The 18,558-nt window shown below is 40.1% G+C and overlaps 1 protein-coding gene across 8 annotated transcripts in view; it reads right to left on the bottom strand.

The window, feature by feature from the left end:
• CCDC66 (coiled-coil domain containing 66) overlaps positions 1-453 on the bottom strand; it is a 51,805-nt gene extending 51,352 nt beyond the window's left edge. For 6 of the 8 annotated variants that reach the window (XM_082414176.1, XM_082414177.1, XM_082414179.1 and 3 more), the window contains exon 1: positions 328-453. In XM_082414176.1, coding sequence (XP_082270302.1) covers positions 328-338 — 11 coding nt within the window. In that variant the 5' untranslated portion in view covers positions 339-453. The remainder of the gene's footprint in view (positions 1-327) is intronic. The other 2 variants (XM_082414183.1, XM_082414182.1) reach the window with 2 other exon arrangements.
• Between the last annotated feature and the right edge of the window lie 18,105 nt (positions 454-18,558).

The raw sequence follows: 18,558 nt of genomic DNA, 5'->3' as shown, positions 1-18,558 counted from the left end.
ATTTCTCCCCAGGAAGCCGCTATGCTTTATCTCTCCACCTGCCCTCACCTTTTACCTCCTTTCACGCCTCTCCTCCCTCTCCCTCCTGAGGTAAATGAGGAAGCGGAAAGGAGGCACGGACAGTTTTCACGCGAGTTATTAACTGGAAAACGGAAGGCTGCGGAGGCTGTAAAGGCCGACCCAGCCCCTCGCCCCTCTCAACCTCAGGGAGTCGGGTACTGCTGCTTGGGGCGCCGCAGGCCTGGAAGGCTCTCCGCGAAGGACTCCAAGAGCCAACCCAGCCTCACTCCCTCTCCACGGACGACCACCTTTCTCTCCGCAGCTTACCCCAAGTTCATGGCGCGACCGGCCACGCTCTCCACAGGCCGCTCAAGCCCCTTGTATACGTCGGTTGCCGCCGCCGCTCAACAAGCGCTACGCCGATTGGATACAGTGATGCCGGCGAGCTGGGAGAGCGGGCCAATCAGGATTGAGCGTACTGGCGCTTGCGCTCAGCGGGGCGGGGCTGCCGGGGAGACCCTCTTGGCTCTCCCCACCTGGTCCTGACTCTAGAATGTTGGGGGTTTTTCGTTCCTCGGAATCGTAGCCCTTAGAGTTCACAGGGAGCTCTCAGAGAAGTGCCTCAGCTCAAGTGGAGGTGGCTGGTTAAGCAACTTGCCTGAGGTCTCTATCAAGCTATGTAACCCCAGAGCCCATGTTCCAATCTAGCGTTACATGAGTCTAACTCCTATTCATCCTTCAAATCTCAATTTAAACGTCACTTCCTCCATGAAGCTCCTCTGGAATCCACTAGTGGGTAAATTAGGAACCCATTTTCTGGACTTCCCAGTTCCTGCCCTTTCAATCAGGGTACTAATACATTTCAGATCCTGTGTCAGAGTGAGCTTCAGAGGGGCAGAGTTGGTTTTTGACACCTATATACCCACAGCACCTGGAACTGAACAGTACAGACAGTAAATATTTGTTAAACGAATAAACAGCAAAAGTTTTTAATGCCAACAAAAACCTTATTAAATTTGGCAATGATATTTCATGATGAGGATGCCCGTAGATATAACGCAGTTACTAAAAGTTTACGAATTTTCATCTATTTACTCTTAAATGATTTTGCAAACTATAGCTGTAATAAATGAGGCACACTGAATTCTTACGGTACATTCAGTGAAAACTCAAAGATATCTTTTAGTATTTATTTATGTACCTGGCCTGTGGAAGATATATTTAAATAAACATTTGTTAATTTACGTGACTGAATAAATGAACAGGTACCAATGTATATTTGATCCTGTGTTGTTTTTTGTTTTCGTTTTAAGGAAGTCATCTGTGCATATTAAAAAAAAGGCTAAAAGGATTTAAACCAACATGTTAGCAGCAGTATTTCTGGGAGTAGTGTGACTTAAAATTTAATTTTGTTTCTAGCTTTTATTATTATGAAAATGTTTAAATAAACAAAAATAAGAATAGTCCAATGAACGCCTATATACCCTCTACCTAGATTTGACAATGGTTAATGTTTTGCTACATTTGCTTTCTCTCTCTCTACACATAGGTGGGCAGGCACACCCATACATCCACATCCATACACTCATACCCACGCCCATGCACACACCCACTTTTTTTTGCATCACTATTTGCAAGTCAGTTACAGACATTACAACACTTTGCCCTTAAACATTAAAGCATGTATCTCCTAAGAATAAGACATTCTATTATATAACCATAGCACATAAAATTAGCAATTTTATGATAATATCAAGTGTTCCATTCCTATTTAATTTTCCCCACTTGTTCTAGGAATATATTCTATATAGGTGAAGGGGATTAAGATGTACAAACCTCCAGTTACAAAATAAATAAGCCATGGGGATATAGTATACAGCATAAGGAATATGGTCCATAATATTGTAATAACTTTTTATGGGAACAGATGGTTACTGGACTTATCATGTTCATTTCATAATGTATGCAAATATAAAATCACTATGTAGTACACCTGAAAGTTACAAAATGTTGTATACCAACTATATTTCAATACAAAGTGAATACTTTTAAGATGTTATTATGTGGTCGACCGTGCATCACATCAGGTTGTTCTACAGTTACTGTGGTCAAGTTTGAAGACTTTTGGTGGTGGCAGTCCTATCTCTCTACTGTAAGCATCTATTTTCCCCTTTGCAGTTAATAAGTAATCTGAGGGCTGGTGGTTTAGCACTGTGCAGATATTCTGTTCCCCAATAACCTTTCACCTAATAATGAGGAATGATTTTTATTTTGTGTTTTCTGTATTTTTCAATAAGTCATCTTTTGCATGGTTTTAAATCCTCCACATACCACTCTTCTCTGCCTACTTGTTTACCAGGTGCAAGAAATTGGTGCAAAACTATTCCACTTCCCAAGCGTATTGTGAGATAGGAATCGAAGGTCAAGTTTCCAGTTGTAGCATCCCTTACCACTCCATGCTTCTTTATAGTCTGCCTGAGGTCCATTCCCCTGGAAAAGAGAGTTTAGTTAAAGGCTTTGAATTGATCGTTTAAAGGTATGTGAAGGTTGGAGGTACTACAAGCATACCCTTCATTTATATGCAGTGTAGTTTCCTCAGATCTTACTACCCTGTGGGTGCAAAGAGTGTCACCTTGACAATAATCTTGCTCCAAGCTGCACCTGTGGGATCTTGGCCCATGCTAAGTAAGCACTTCTGGATCCCACTCCGAGTGCACTGGAGCCCTTGAGGTATCCAGGCTGCAAGTCATCTGTAAGGAAAGAGAAATGCATGCCTTTTGTGTTCTCTTCTGTTCCAGTGCATAGCGTAGTTTTCCAGAGCTTTGGATCAAGGCTGCCTGGGGTCAGATCCCAGCTTTCTTGCTTTCTAGCTGTGTGATCTTGGGACGTTATTAACTTAACCTGCTTCAGTTTCTTCTTTGATACAATGAGGATGAATACTAGTATTCCACCTCATAGGGTTGTTGTGAGAATTAAATGAGTTTAATCACATGCAAAGTACTTAGAATAGTGCTGGCACATAAATGCCATGTAAGTATTAGCAATGATCAATATTGTTACAGGAGAAGTGCTATTTGAGTCCAATAATTTACAGAGTTTTAGATCACTTGATTTTTTTTCCTTTTTAAAAAATTAAGGTAAAAATTACAGACAGCCTCCTTTCACAGATGAGGAAGCTGACTCACAGAGATGTAACTTGCCCATGATCTTAACTACTGTTCTGTGCTTCTTTCTTTTATAGAACTATGCTCCTTGAATTCTACTTAAACAATTAAGAAATGTTTCCCTACAGATGACAGTAGATTTTGAAATTTTTTACTGAAGAAAGAAGAGAGCTTGTAAGTCCTTTCATTGTCTATGACTCCCCTGAATTTACTTTAGATTAAGCCAATTTTAAGTATCTAGGTACTGCAGAGACTCTCCTAAGATCATAAAATTTATACATCTTGCTCATCCTAAAGTAAACAAACATGGTTATGATTATTATTGAGTAGAAAAGCATAAGAAAAAAATCTCTATATGTGCTTTATTTTTCTTAGCCAGTTCAATCCCAAATGTGTAAATCATTTCCATTTCTCTAAATACGGTACTTCATTTCTGTATGAGTAAACACTTTTTGTCGTAGGAAACTGCTGCTTTTATCAAGTACCTGATAAAGTATCTTTAAGTTAAAAAGGTGTTTCATTTTCATTTTGCTTCTAAGAGTTTGTATCAGTCTGGGTCCAATCAGGAGAGAGATGCCAGCCACACAATCATTTCAAGAGTGAAAGTTGAAAACATAATGAGATACCATTTCACATCCACTAGAACAGCTAAAATGGAAAGCTGACAATACCAAATGTTGGGGAAAATGTGACACTACTGGAACCTTCATCTTCTTACACTGGGAGTGTAAAATGGTCCAATCTCATTGGAAAACAGTGTGATAATTTTTAATAGAAACTTTTAAACGTCTGCCCTATGATTCAGCAATTCCTCTTGGAAGGTTGCATCCTTTAGTTTGCTGATCTCTGAAGCTTTGCCTGCAACTGTTCAAAGACTTTTTCAGGAGCACATAAGTGGGAAGGCCTTCCTACATCCTCCATTTATGGGTTTAATTTTTCCGCCTTACAGACCACCACTGTGAAGCAGTGTTGGCCCTCCGTTTGTAAGTGCTGCTCTACAGAGCAAGTTAATTAGCAGTCTTCTCTGGCTCTGGGAGCAGATGATACAAACCATAGGACCAATACGTTAGACAAAAGCAAAATTACATTAAGTAAATTTTTCAGGTGTGATGGGGTGAAGGTCTCAATTGGGCAATTCTGAGAAATGTCTTAAGAAATACCAAAAGAGCAGAGGAAGAAGAAAAAGAAAACCACTACAAGAGTAAGTCAATTAAACCTCTCTGACCTCTTCATATAAAAGATTAGACAAGCTGTCTAAGGTTTCTTTCAGTTTGTAAATGGTTGATTCTAAATTATCCTCAATCTCTCTCCATGCCTGCTCCTCCACCAGAGTTAGGGCCCCTCCCATCTCTCCCCAAGGGTATTCCAACAGCCTCCTAAGCAGTCTCTATTCTCTAGCCAGAATGATTTCTAAAATGTGAGTCTGCTTAAGTCACTATGCTGCTTAAAATCTCTCACTAATTTAAGAACTCTGTTGCCCCGATATAAAGTCCAAAGGACTTACTGTGTTCACCAGCTCCATTTTGATCTTTTAAATTTCACCCCTCACCTCAGCCCCTCAAACTTTAAGCCTCCTTTTACGCTGATCTTCTTTCACTTCTTCAGCGTAGCCACATTCACTCCTATCTCCCACCTTTACATAGTCATTCATATCACAGATTTTATTGAGTACCTACTGTGTCCCAAGAATTGTTTTAGCACAAGGGATAAAGCAGTAGCCCAAACAGACAGAATCCCTGCCCTCCAGAGCTGTTTCTTCTTGCTGGAATGCTCTTCCCCACGGCACCCCTTCATTAAGTAACTTGTTCTGCAGGTCTTCCACATGCATGCAAACGTAAAAGCACAAACACCCACATGACTCGGAAAGATGTGGCCTGCTGCAAGTGTGTCTAAGGTCCTCTTTAGCAATAGCGTCCAAAGAGATGGCTTTCTCCTCCCTGTAACCCAGATTCTACTGGCTGCTCTTTGGTCGTGTCTTCTGTTTTCCTTCTAGTTGGCCTGATATTCATCTAAACCAGTTTATTCTTACATAGAAGTATTGAAGGAGGTGGAGAAAGGGTTGCAGATGGTGTGATGTCTCAGGCTCTGTGTCTTTCCTCCTGGGATTGCCTCCATTTGGGTCCATTAGAAGAGAAGGACACTTAAGAGATAAAACCAAAAGAAAGAGTCTTCAGTTATAGCCCATGACAGCCATCAGGGGCTGGGGAGAATCATAGAGGAGTGTTTTTTTCATTCGAAGTGTGGTGTTTTGCAGCATCTCATTACTGACTCCTTCAGTTTTATTTTCTAACCCCCGTGGCCCCTGCTCTTTTCCTAGACTCTTGGCTCACCTCTCGCTCACCTCATTCACAGTCTCACCTCTATAAAGGTGGCTCTGAAATCGCCAGTCTCTACTTCCCTCCTTACCTACAAAATCCCCAGTTGCAGGCTACCAGTTCTTTTCTGGCTGTGTGGAACCGCTTCAAATACAGTAGACGCCATGTCAGATGTCCCATCCTTTCCCCAGCATGACTCTTGTCATCTGAGTTTCCCTTTTTTAAAAAAATATTTATTTATTTTATTTTTGGCTGTGCTGGGTCTTAGTTGAGGCATGCAGGCTCTTCGTTGCAGCACGTCGGTTCTCTCTACTTGTGGCTTGGGTGCTCAGTAGTTGCAGCGCACGGGCTTAGTTGCCCCACAGCATGTGGGATCTTAGTACCCCGACCAAGGATCGAACTCACGACCCCTGCTTTGGAAGGCACATTCTTAACCACTGGACCACCAGGGAAGTCCCTGAGTTTCCCTTCTTTCGTTAAGGGCACAGTGGCTTTCCCAGCCCCTGGTAGTTGGTGTGCCAGTGGTAGGACGTGTCCTCTTTCCCCAGTCTCCTAATGCTCCAGCTGTGACAGTCTATTTATTCTTCCCCAAATATACTTTTTATTCTCTCTCATTCCTGTGTTTCTTCTTTTGTACTCCCCTTACCTAGATTGCCTTTCTCCCCACATGAACTTGTGATGGGAAAGCAGAAGCTCATAACTGATGTAATATCTTAGATATACCAAAAAAAGGGAAGCTCCATGATTGGTATAAGACTTAGTGACAACCAAGAAGATAGCTGGGCAGCACTGAGTCTTAAATTTGAGGAAAATACTCTTGGGAACAAGGGTATCAGAATAGAGTGCTCTCCACTAACTTCCCAGGATGAAGTGCTGCTAGCACAGAGACTCCTTCACTGGTAAACCTTGAGAAAGGTTTACAAAAGTAAAAAGTGAACATACTTACGTATTAAATGTATACATTTGCCTGTTGAAACATTTCCCAGTGATAAACATGACATTGGAGAGTGATTTCTTTGGAGTGGGCATGGGAGTGGTGGAGAATGGGACCAGGAAGACAAAAAGGGAACGTCAATAGCATTGGTAATATTCATTTTTAAGTATAGGTGGTAGGGACACAGGTTTTGTTTTATCATTCTCCATTTTTTTATGTCATATTGAAAATACACACACATGTAAAGTTCGTCCCCACGCTGCCAGTACAATTTGAAATATACAACTGCAAGCATGTATTTTCCCTTACACTCATTTCCATAAAGCAAAGTGATGTAAGCTTTTCATATGTATATTTTGCATAACTCAAGTCCAATTTATGTGGGTGATTTTTCACCTAATCCTTTTTTTTTTTTTTTACATCTTTATTGGAGTATAATTGCTTTACAATGTTGTGTTAGTTTCTGCTGTATAACAAAGTGAATCAGCTATACATATACATATATCCCCATATCCCCTCCCTCTTGCATCTCCCTCCCACCCTCCTTATCCCACCCCGCTAGGTGGTCACAAAGCACCGAGCTGATCTCCCTGTGCTATGCGGCTGCTTCCCACTAGCTAACTATTTTACATTCGGTAGTGTATATATGTCCATGCCACTCTCTCACTTCGCCCCAGCTTACCCCTCCCCCCACCCCATGTCCTCAAGTCCATTCTATATGTCTACATCTTTATTCCTGCCCTGCCACTCAGTTCATCAGTACCATTTCTTTTTTAAGATTCCATATATATGTGTTAGCATGCAGTATTTGTTTTTCTCTTTCTGACTTACTTCACTCTGTATGACAGACTCTAGGTCCATCCACCTCACTACAAATAACTCAATTTCGGGTTTTTTTCTGGCTGCGTAATATTCCATTGTATATATGTGTCACATCCATGTCCTGGCTACTGTAAATAGTGCTGCAATGAACATTGTAGTACACGCCTCTTTTTGAATTATGGTTTTCTCAGGGTATATGCCCAGTAGTGGGATTGCTGGGTCATATGGTAGTTCTATTTTTAGCTTTTTAAGGAACCTCCATACTGTTCTCCATAGTGGCCGTATCAACTTACGTTCCCACCAACAGTGCAGGAGGGTTCCCTTTTCTCCACACCCTCTCCAGCACTTGTTGTTTCTAGATTTTTTGATGATGGCCATTCTGACCTGTGTGAGGCGATACCTCATTGTGGTTTTGATTTGCATTTCTCTAATGATTAGTGATGTTGAGCATCCTTTCATGTGTTTGTTGGCAATCTGTATATCTTCTTTGGAGAAATGTCTATTCAGGTCTTCTGCCCATTTTTGGACTGGGTTGTTTGTTTTTTTGACATTGAGCTGCATGAGCTGCTTGTATATTTTGGAGATTAATCCTTTGTCAGTTGCTCTGTTTTCAAATATTTTCTCCCATTCTGAGGGTTGTCTTTTCGTCTTGTTTATGTTCTCCTTTGCTGTGTAAAAGCTTTTAAGTTTCATTAGGTCCCATTTGTTTATTTTTGTTTTTATTTCCATTACTTTAGGAGGTGGGTAAAAAAGGATCTTGCTGTTTTCACCTAATCTTGACACAGCAGATGGCAGTGTAGGCCCAGTTTCCTATACCATAATAACATGGACATGTTCATAGATGAAACTTATTTTAGCTGGAAAATTTGGTTTTAAATGGTTAATATAGAAAATATAAAATTATAGAAACTTATGACTCTCTTCCTGGGGATTTAGAGACATATTTTCTAATTATATTAAACTCATTAAAAATACTTCATTAATAAAGTAAAAGCTAATTCTTAAGCAGAAATAGGAATCATTGCCTCCAAAGAATACTAAGCAACACTCATTCTCACAGGATTTGAGAGATTGTCTGAGCTAGTACTTCAAGTTTGACTTTGGCAAGTAAACCCCCTTCATAAAACTATTTATGAATCTTCATGTTTTGTTACGCATGGTATAGGATTACATTTTTGGCAAGAGTTTTAAAAAAATCAAACACAAAGAGATTTAAATTAAATCAATTTTTATTTAATAACTGCAGATATGAGATAATTGCCAGTACAATTTCTTTGCATTCCACCCCCCCCCCCATATTCCAGATTCTTTTGAATCTGCTGCTTCCCTTCCCTTAGCAAGAACTATAGGGGCAGTACAGCAAGCTGAAGGAGAGTCCAAGCTCTAATTAAACAGAACCAGATTCAAATTACTGTTTTGCTGCTGATTGCCTGTGTGATATAGTGGAAGTTCATTGGCCTCTCTGAGTCTTAGTTTCTTTCCTTGTAAAATGGAGGTAATAATAGAATTTAGCATTTAGGGTTATTGTGATAATATGTTCACAATATTAGCACAGATGACTGTTCTTGAGGATTGCCAGACTCTACTCTCTACGTTACTCTCTTGTATATATTCTCTCTCTTTCTCCCCTTCTACAGGATGTGTAGAAACCCCCATCATGGACATCTTTCCTTCACAGCCTTTGGAGTGATGTGTCTCCAATATGCTGCCCATCATTAGGCCCTAATTCTTTTCTTTCCTTCTTCTCATTCTCTCTTCCATTCGGAAACTCCACTGCTCTCTCATTTTGCTCACCAGAGTTCTTCTTCATTTACTTCTAATTTCCAAAGAAAGTAGTGACAGACCTTGTTTACTCCTTCCCTACTGGGGACACAGCCATCTTCTCTTCAAGTCCACCCACCTTTCCCCAGGAAAGGCTCAGGAGAACTGAGAATTCCTTGCTTCAGCTAGAAGATTCACCAGATGGGCTTTTCTCCCAATACTAGAAATATTTGATAAGGGGCCATGTTAGAAAGACACTTGAAAGTGTTAAACCATTGTTTTCATGTTGTAGGAGAGATTTCTGTGATAATTTAACTTTGTTAAAGTATTTTGATATTCAAAAATTTGATATTTTTGAGACCTTCATGGATTTTTCTAGAACACAAAATATATCAGAGCAAGAATTACCTAACTTTATTTCTATAGAGAATCACTGAATATGAACAAAAATTTTAATCATGACATTCTTCTTGAACACAGAACAAAACAACCAATTAATTAATTGTTTTACCAGTCATATGTTGAAATAAGCTCCAATTTATTGAATATTTACTATATATTAGGCATAGTAATAAGTACCTTAATAGCATTATCTCAGTTTATTCTTAAAAAAGCTAAAAACTCAACTGTAGATACTAGTATTATCTCCATATTACAGATGATAAAACTGAGGCTTAGAGAGTTACAGAACTTGAGTGGGATCAGACAGTAAGTAAGGATAAAGCCAAATCAGTCTAATTCTGGATTCTAAACTTAACGTTACTATTCATTCTTTAAATTATTGACATATAACATTATATTAGTTTCGGGTGCACAACATAATGATTCTTTATATGTATGTATTGCAAAATGATCGCCACAAAAAGTCTCATTAACATCCATCACCACACATAGAATTCTTTTTCTTGTGATGAGAACTTTTAAGATCTACTCTCTTAGCAACTTTCAAATATACAGTACAGTATAATTAACTATAGTCACCATGCTGTACGTTACATTTCCAGGACGTATTTATTTTATCACTGGAAGTTTGTACTTTTTGACCACCGTCACCCATTTTGCTCACTATCACTATGGTAATTAGTCAGTACAAGGCAAATATTCCTGGTGAAATTGGCCAGTTACATTCTGAATAAAATCCACAGCTTCATCTTTTTAAAACTAGTTTTGGGGGACTTCCCTGGCAGTCCAGTGGTTAAGACTCCGTGCTCCCACTGCAGAGGGTACAGGTTCGATCCCTGGTCGGAGAACTAAGATCCTGCATACCTGTACGGTGCAGCCAAAAAGCAAAAAACAAAAAGCGACTAGTTTTCAGTTGCTAAGGAACTTATCCATACGTGAATTTATTAGGCACCTATCATCTGAAAGACATCCTTAATTTCTCTTTTTCCCTTCCCACTCCCAAGAAATCGATCTACAAACCCTGCTGACTTTATCTCAAGTGGTCTGGTTCTCTTCCTCTTCTCCTCCCTCAGCCTATACTAATATCATCTCTGTTCCCTGTATAACAGCCTTCTAACTGGTCTCTCTTCTGATCTATAAATATGCTATACTCTTATATGTTTATTGCTGCCTCTTTCACCTCCATGTAAACTCCACAAGAGCAGCAGGACTCTGTCTTGGTCAAAGCTGTATCCCCAGGACATAAAACATGCCCGGCACATGGTGAAGAGCTCAGTAAATATTTATTGGTTGGAATTTAACACTGGGCATGCAAAGATGAAGAAAAGCACAGTCTGTACCCTCGTGCAGTGTACTATATATTAGTGGAAACAGACACATAAACAGTACATAATGCAGTGTGATAAATGTTATAAAAGGGGGCATACACAAGATTTAGTTCATAGTGGTGCAAAAAAGGCAGGGCAGCAATTCTACTTGGAGGGGATGGGAAGATCTGGGGAAAGTTTACAGATGCTTAAAAAGATCTTCTAGGTTAAAGAAGAGTTCACTGGGTGGAAGAGAAGAAAGAATATTCTAGGAAGAAGAAACAGTGTGTGCAAAGACAGGGAGGTAGGTATTGGTAAGTGCTGGTTAGTGGGTTGGAGAGGATAACTAGAAATAACTTGATATGGTTGGAGCCAATGGTACAACGTACAATGAGCAAGGTCCAGTGGTACAATGTACAATGGTACAATTTGTACAAAGCCAAATGTGCAATGGTACATATGCGTGAATGGTAGGGGATGAAGGTAGAGGGATGGGAAGGGGCCTCATCGTGAAGACATGAAATATGCCATACTAAGCTGTTCAAATTTTATTCTATAAATAATAGGGGTGCTGCAAAAGAGCTTGAAGCAGGGGAATAACAAGAGATTAATATTTTAGGAAAAAACTAAACTCTGGTGATGTGAGAAAATGGATTGCAAAAGTCTGAGATAACATGATCCATTAAGATTCAGTTACAAGACTTCCTCTTCTGGTCAGTATGGAATAACAGGCCTGGATTTATTCTCCTACCTGAACAATAACAACAAACTTCAGAAAGAGATCCCAGAACAGAGATCTGAAGAATGAATGAAGAGCATGGCCAACAGTGTAAACATAAACAGCACGTGCAAAGGGTCTGTGACTGCAGGGAGCCTGTGTTATACCCTAGTAGCCATTCATTCTGAAAATAGGACTTTTCTCTCAGCACTTGGCAAGTTTGACATAAGCACAGGTTTATAGATGACTCCACTTGTTCCTATTTGTGACCTTGGTACACTTCATTAATGAAAAAAATTTTAATGTAGGTTAATGAGGTCGCCTACTTTTGTGAGGGCACAAATGATTACGATTTTTTACATTTCAGTGATACATATCTAGAGGTTGAATATAAATTATTCAGCAAATTATGATTTTTTATATTTCAGTGATACATATCTAGAGGTTGAATAAAAATTAAGTCAAATTTTATCAAGCTGTAGCTTTCTATGGTATGATAATAAGAATCATGTTATACAACTCACAATAAAAAACATAATTTAAAGCAAGTTTAAGAATTTTATTTTAGGACTTCCCTGGTGGTGCAGTGGTTAAGAGTCTGCCTGCCAATGCAGGGGACACGGGTTCGAGCCCTGGTCCGGGAAGATCCCACATGCCACGGAGCAACTAAGCCCGTGCGCCACAACTCCTGAGCCTGCGCTCTAGAGCCCATGAGCTACAACTACTGAGCCCACGTGCAACTATTGAAGCCTGCGGGCCAGAGCCCATGCTCCGCAACAGGATAAGCCCCCGCTCGTTGCAACCAGAGAAAGCCTGCGCGCAGCAACGAAGACCCAATGCAGCCAAAAATAAATAAATAAATTTATTTTTTAAAAAAAGGAAAGGAATTTTATTTTAAAGGGACTATTCTCTGTGGAGAATTATTATGTGAAATTTGTATAAACTGAAAGAGCCAAGATAGATGTTTTCATATCTGTGCATGTAGTCATTCATTAAATATGACACCTTAAAACATGTCTACTAAATAGAATTAAATGTTTACCACAGACATGATTATTTTACTTGTGCTTTAAAAATTCTAGCAATACTATATTGTTAACTGTAAGATAAAACAGTCGTGAAAACACAGATCAAATTCTGTAATTGTTCTTCAGGGACATTTGTTATGCAAAAAAACCTATTTCACATAAAAGTTGGTACATGTAAGTATTTTTAATATTAGAACAAAGTTTTAATATCACATTGGGCCTTATTTATTTATTTATTTATTTATTTATTTATTTTTGGCGTGCGGGATCTTAGTTCCCTGACCAGGGATCGAACCCATGCCCCCTGCCTTAGAAGCGTGGAGTCTTAACCACTAGACTGCCAGGGAAGTCCCTGGGCCTTATTTTTAAATTCATAGAATTTGGAGGAAACCTTTGAAAAATCATTTATCACCACCTTTCAGTTTTAGAACACTACCATTACTCCAAAAATTTAGCCCTAAAATTTATGTGTTTTTCTTTTTAAACAACTATAACCTGAAAGAAAGAGTAATTATATGTAAATGACTAGACTGTAAAATGTTTGGTGCTGATTAGGCAAGCCAATCAATCTCAAAAATCCAATTTCAAAAATAAATGACATCCAATCCACACTCTCTTCCCCGCCCCCAGGCAACCACTGATCTACTTTTTGTCTCTATGGAGAAATTTTTGACCTAGTTAAATTCAACTGAACCAGAGAAAAATGTGGGAGAAATTGCAAATACTGTGGTTTAACATGTAGTCCATGGCACATAGTAGGTGTTCAATAAATGGAGTCCTTGGTATATACCATGTATAAATGTCTGCTAGATGTACATATTGAAATTACTTTTAAATGTTTCTTTCCTTCTTATACCAGTGTGCAAAGTACTATATCCTCAAGAGTTACAAAGGGGAGAAATATAGCCCATCTATCCTTCTAGATGCTTTGTTCAAATCTTCTCAAATAACGTTTCCATTGTCAATGAGAGCTCTCTGTATCTGTTACCTCATCTACTGTGCCTTTCTGGAGGTATAAATACCACCAGCTAATAAAGAAGGAAAGCCTTGTGGTTATCTCTCTTCAAGTTTGCATGAGCCCATTTGATTTAATATTATTGCAATAGCAAACAAAAGTAGTTTCATTTCATTATACAAAAGTCTTAATTTCTCTTTTCTTCATAAATTTGTTTTTTTTCCCCTGAGTATAAGAATTTGATGCACTTTTTTTGATACTGATTGGATTGCCAATTCAAGAGTAAACATTTTATCATCATTTACACATAATTACTTTTTTTCAGGTTAGCGAGTTCTCAAAAAAGAAACAAATGTAAATTTTAGAATCTGTTATCTTATTGTGGTAAAGTACTAATTCTTAGAAGATGAGCTAATATGGAAGTTTCACAATTAACACGTGTTCAGGAATTCACTCTCTGCATCTTTTATAAGTTTAGCTACATATTCCAAAATGACGAGTATGAACTCGAAGATCCTACCATTATTCACTATTTTTTTTTCAGAAATATCATCTGAAATGAATTAACTACGGAAATAGGAAAACCATAAATTGAACCTGAAATGTTCTCTGTTTATAGACTTAAAAGCATTGGTGAGGTATAAAAATTATCCAGGACACGAATTTACTATTTCATTTTAAAGCAATTAAAATAATTTAAAGGGGAATGATAATTTAACAATGAAAAATCTTCAGGGGAACCAAGCACTTTTTAAAAAATTATTTTATTTTATTAATTTATTTTTTTAATTTTTATTTTTGGCTGCGTTGGGTCTTCGTTGCTGCATGGGGGCTTTCTCCAGTGAGCGGGGCCTACTCTTCGTTGCGGTGCGTGGCCTTCTCGTTGCAGTGGCTTCTCTTGTTGTGGAGCATGGGCTCTAGGTGCGCGGGCTTCAGTAGTTGTGGTGCGTGGGCTCAGTAGTTGTAGCTCGTGGGCTCTAGAGCACAGGCTCAGCAGTTGTGGCGCACAGGCTTAGTTGTTCCGTGACATGTGGGATCTTCCTGGACCAGGATCAAACCCGCGTCCCCTGCACTGGTAGGCGGATTCTTAACCACTGTGCCACCAGGGAAGTCCCAGAACCTAGCACATTTTATGCTCAAACCCAAAGGAATTTCTTTAGCTTCTCCTTCTGTGGATGGAAGGAAGGAAGCATGCATGAGAAGAGAGAGTGAACAAGGGAGGAACCTGATGACAACATTTGAGTCCTAGGAACCATCCATGTTTAAGCCATCTTGACTTCTATATTCTCAGATATTGAGCCAATAGATTCCCCTTGCACTTCAGCTACTTGGTTGGATTTCTGTTGCATGCAACCCAAACTCTCCTGACATATGTATCTCCTATTTTTCTTTTTTAAAATAAGTTTATTGGGCTTCCCTGGTGGCACAGTGGTTGAGAATCTGCCTGCTAATGCAGGGGACACGGGTTCGAGCCCTGGTCTGGGAAGATCCCACATGCCGCGGAGCAACTAGGCCCGTGAGCCACAACTACTGAGCCTGCGCGTCTGGAGCCTGTGCTCCGCAACAAGAGAGGCCGCGATAGTGAGAGGCCCGCGCACCGCAATGAAGAGTGGCCCCCGCTCGCCACAACTAGAGAAAGCCCTCGCACAGAAACGAAGACCCAACATAGCCAAAAATAAATAAGATCCTACTTAATAATAATAAATAAATTTAAAAAAATAAAATAAAATAAAATAAAATAAAATAAGTTTATTATTGCAAAATTTTCAAGCACACAAAAGAACATATGTAAGGGATACAATAAATGAACACCAGGGTATTCACATAAGAAATAGAGCTTCATAAAGACCATTGGAGTCTCCCATGTGCTCCTTTCTGGGTTCATCCCTCTCCCAGCACCCAAGAAGACCAACTATTTTGATTTTAGTTATTTATTTTATTTTTTTGCTTTTCATTATAGCTTTACCCATATGTATGTACCTATTATTGGGTGAATTGTGTTCCCCCCAAATCCATATGTTGAAGTGCTAACCTCTAGTACTTCAGAATATGACTATATTTGGAGATAGTCCTTAAAGAGATAAAGTTAAAGCAAAGTCATTAGGGTGGGCCTGAGTCCAATATGACTGGTATCCCTATAAGAAGAGGAAATTTGGACACAGCCATGTACAGAGGAAAGACCATGTGAAGACATAAGAAGACAGTCATCTACAAGTCAAGGAGAGAGGCCTCAGAAGACATCAATCCTACTCACACATTGATCTTAGACTTCTAGCCTCCCAAATTGTGAGACAATTAATGTCTATTGTTTAATCCACCCAGTCTGTGGTACTTTGTTATGGCAGCCTGAGCAAACTAATATAGCATTCTTAACAGTGTATTTGTTAGTTTGTTCTTCAACTTTGTATAAATGGATTCATATTCTAAGTAGTCTTCTGAGACTTGCTTTCTTCACTCAGTGTCATGTTTCTAAGGTTCATGCATGTTGATATGTGAATAGTAGTTCACTTTTTTATCGTTGTATAGAACTAAATTATTTGAATATGCCACATTAAAAAATCCATTTGGGTTTCCCTGGTGGCGCAGTGGTTGAGAATCTGCCTGCCAATGCAGGGGACACGGGTTCGAGCCCTGGTCCTGGAAGATCCCACATCCCGCGGAGCAACTAGGCCCGTGAGCCACAGTTGCTGAGCCTGCGCGTCTGGAGCCTGTGCTCTGCAACAAGAGAGGCCGCGATAGTGAGAGGCCCGCGCACCGCAATGAAGAGTGGCCCCCACTTGCCGCAACTAGAGAAAGCCCTTGCACAGAAACGAAGACCCAACACAGCCATAAATAAATAAATTAATTAATTTTTTAAAAAATTAAAAAGAAAATTCATTTACCTATTAATGGATAAGTAGGTTGCTTACATGACTTTTTGTCTGTTTGTTAGTTTTTATTTTTTCTCTCATAAACAATGCTGCTATAAATAATTTTATACCTGTTTCTGGTCATGCGGACTCAACTTTACCAAACAGGGAAAAACTTTTAAAAATTGTTTCCAGTGCTCTCACTCCCTCTTGCGAGAGCACCAGAATCAAAACTGGCTGCTGGACAATCATTGACAGGAAGAACCTGGACTTCACCAAGGAGGATACCCCACGTCCAAGGACAGAGGAGAAGCCACAGTGAGACGGTAGGAGGGGCGCAATCAGAGTAAAATCAAATCCCATAACTGCTGGGTGGGTGACTCACAGACTGGCGAACACTTATACCACAGAAGTCCCCCCACTGGAGTGAAGGTTCTGAGCCCCACGTCAGGCTTCCCAACCTGGGGGTCCGGCTACGGGAGGAGGAATTCCTAGAGAATCAGACTTTGAAGGCTAGTGGGAATTGATTGCAGGACTTTGACAGGACTGGGGGAAACAGAGACCCCACTCTTGGAGGGCACACACAAAGTAATGTGTGCATCGGGACCCAGGGGAAGGAGCAGTGACCCTGGGGGAGACTGAACCAGACCTACCTGCTGGTGTTGGGGGGTCTCCTGCAGAGGCGAGTGGTGGCTCTGTTTCACCGTGGGGATAAGGACACTGGCAGCCGAGGTTCTGGGAAGTTCTCCTTGCCGTGAGCCCTCCCAGAGTCTGCCATTAACCCCACCAAAGAGCCTGGGTAGGCTCCAGTGTTGGGTTGCCTCAGGCAAAACAACCAACAGGGAGGGAACCCAGCCCCACCCATCAACAGTCAAGTGGATTAAGGTTTTACTGAGCTCTGACCGCCACAGCAACAGGGAGGGAACCCAGCCCCACCCATCAACAGTCAAGTGGATTAAGGTTTTACTGAGCTCTGACCGCCACAGCAACAGTCAGCTCTACCCACCACCAGAGCCTACCATCAAGCCTCTTAGATAGCCTCAACCATCAGAGGGCAGAGAGCAGAAGCAAGAAAAACTACAATCCTGCAGCCTGTGGACCAAAAACCACATTTACAGAAAGACAGACAAGATGAAAAGGCAGAGGGCTATGTACCAGATGAAGGAACAAGAAAAAACCCCAGAAAAACAACTAAATGAAGTGGAGATAGGCAACCTTCCAGAGAAAGAATTCAGAATAATGATAGTGAAGATGATCCAGGACCTCGGAATAAGAATGGAGGCAAAGATTGAGAAGATGCAAGAAATGATTAACAAAGACCTAGAAGAATTAAAGAACAAACAAACAGAGATGACCAATACAATAACTGAAATGAAAACTACACTAGAAGGAATCAATAGCAGAATAACTGAGGCAGAAGAACGGATAAGTGATCTGGAAGACAGAATGGTGGAATTCACTGCTGCGGAACAGACTAAAGAAAAAAGAATGAAAAGAAATGAAGACAGCCTAAGAGACCTCTGGGACAACATTAAACGCAACAACATTCGCATTATAGGGGTCCCAGAAGGAGAAGAGAGAGAGAAAGGACCAGAGAAAATATTTGAAGAGATTATAGTCGAAAACTTCCCTAACATGGGAAAGGAAATAGCCACCCAAGTCCAGGAAGCGCAGAGAGTCCCATACAGAATAAACCCAAGGAGAAACACGCCGAGACACATAGTAATCAAAGTGGCAAAAATTAAAGACAAAGAAAAATTATTGAAAGCAGCAAGGGAAAAACGACAAATAACATACAAGGGAACTCCCATAAGGTTAACAGCTGATTTCTCAGCAGAAACTCTGCAAGCCAGAAGGGAGTGGCATGATATACTTAAAGTGATGAAAGGGAAGAACCTACAACCAAGATTACTCTACCCGGCAAGGATCTCATTTAGATTTGATGGAGAAATCAAAAGCTTTACAGACAAGCAAAAGCTAAGAGAATTCAGCACCACCAAACCAGCTCTACAACAAATGCTAAAGGAACTTCTCTAAGTGGGAAACACAAGAGAAGAAAAGGACCTACAAAAACAAACCCAAAACAATTAAGAAAATGGTCATAGGAACATACATATCGATAATTACCTTAAACGTGAATGGATTAAACGCCCCAACCAAAAGACATAGACTGGCTGAATGGATACAAAAACAGGACCCATATATATGCTGTCTACAAGAGACCCACTTTAGACCTAGGGACACATACAGACTGAAAGTTAGGGGATGGAAAAAGATATTCCATGCAAATGGAAATCAAAAGA

This window comes from Balaenoptera physalus (genome assembly GCF_965194825.1).
Source record: "Balaenoptera physalus genome assembly, chromosome: 11".
In the NCBI taxonomy this organism is placed as follows: Eukaryota; Metazoa; Chordata; class Mammalia; order Artiodactyla; family Balaenopteridae; genus Balaenoptera; species Balaenoptera physalus.
This window is presented reverse-complemented; position numbering and strand designations above follow the sequence as displayed.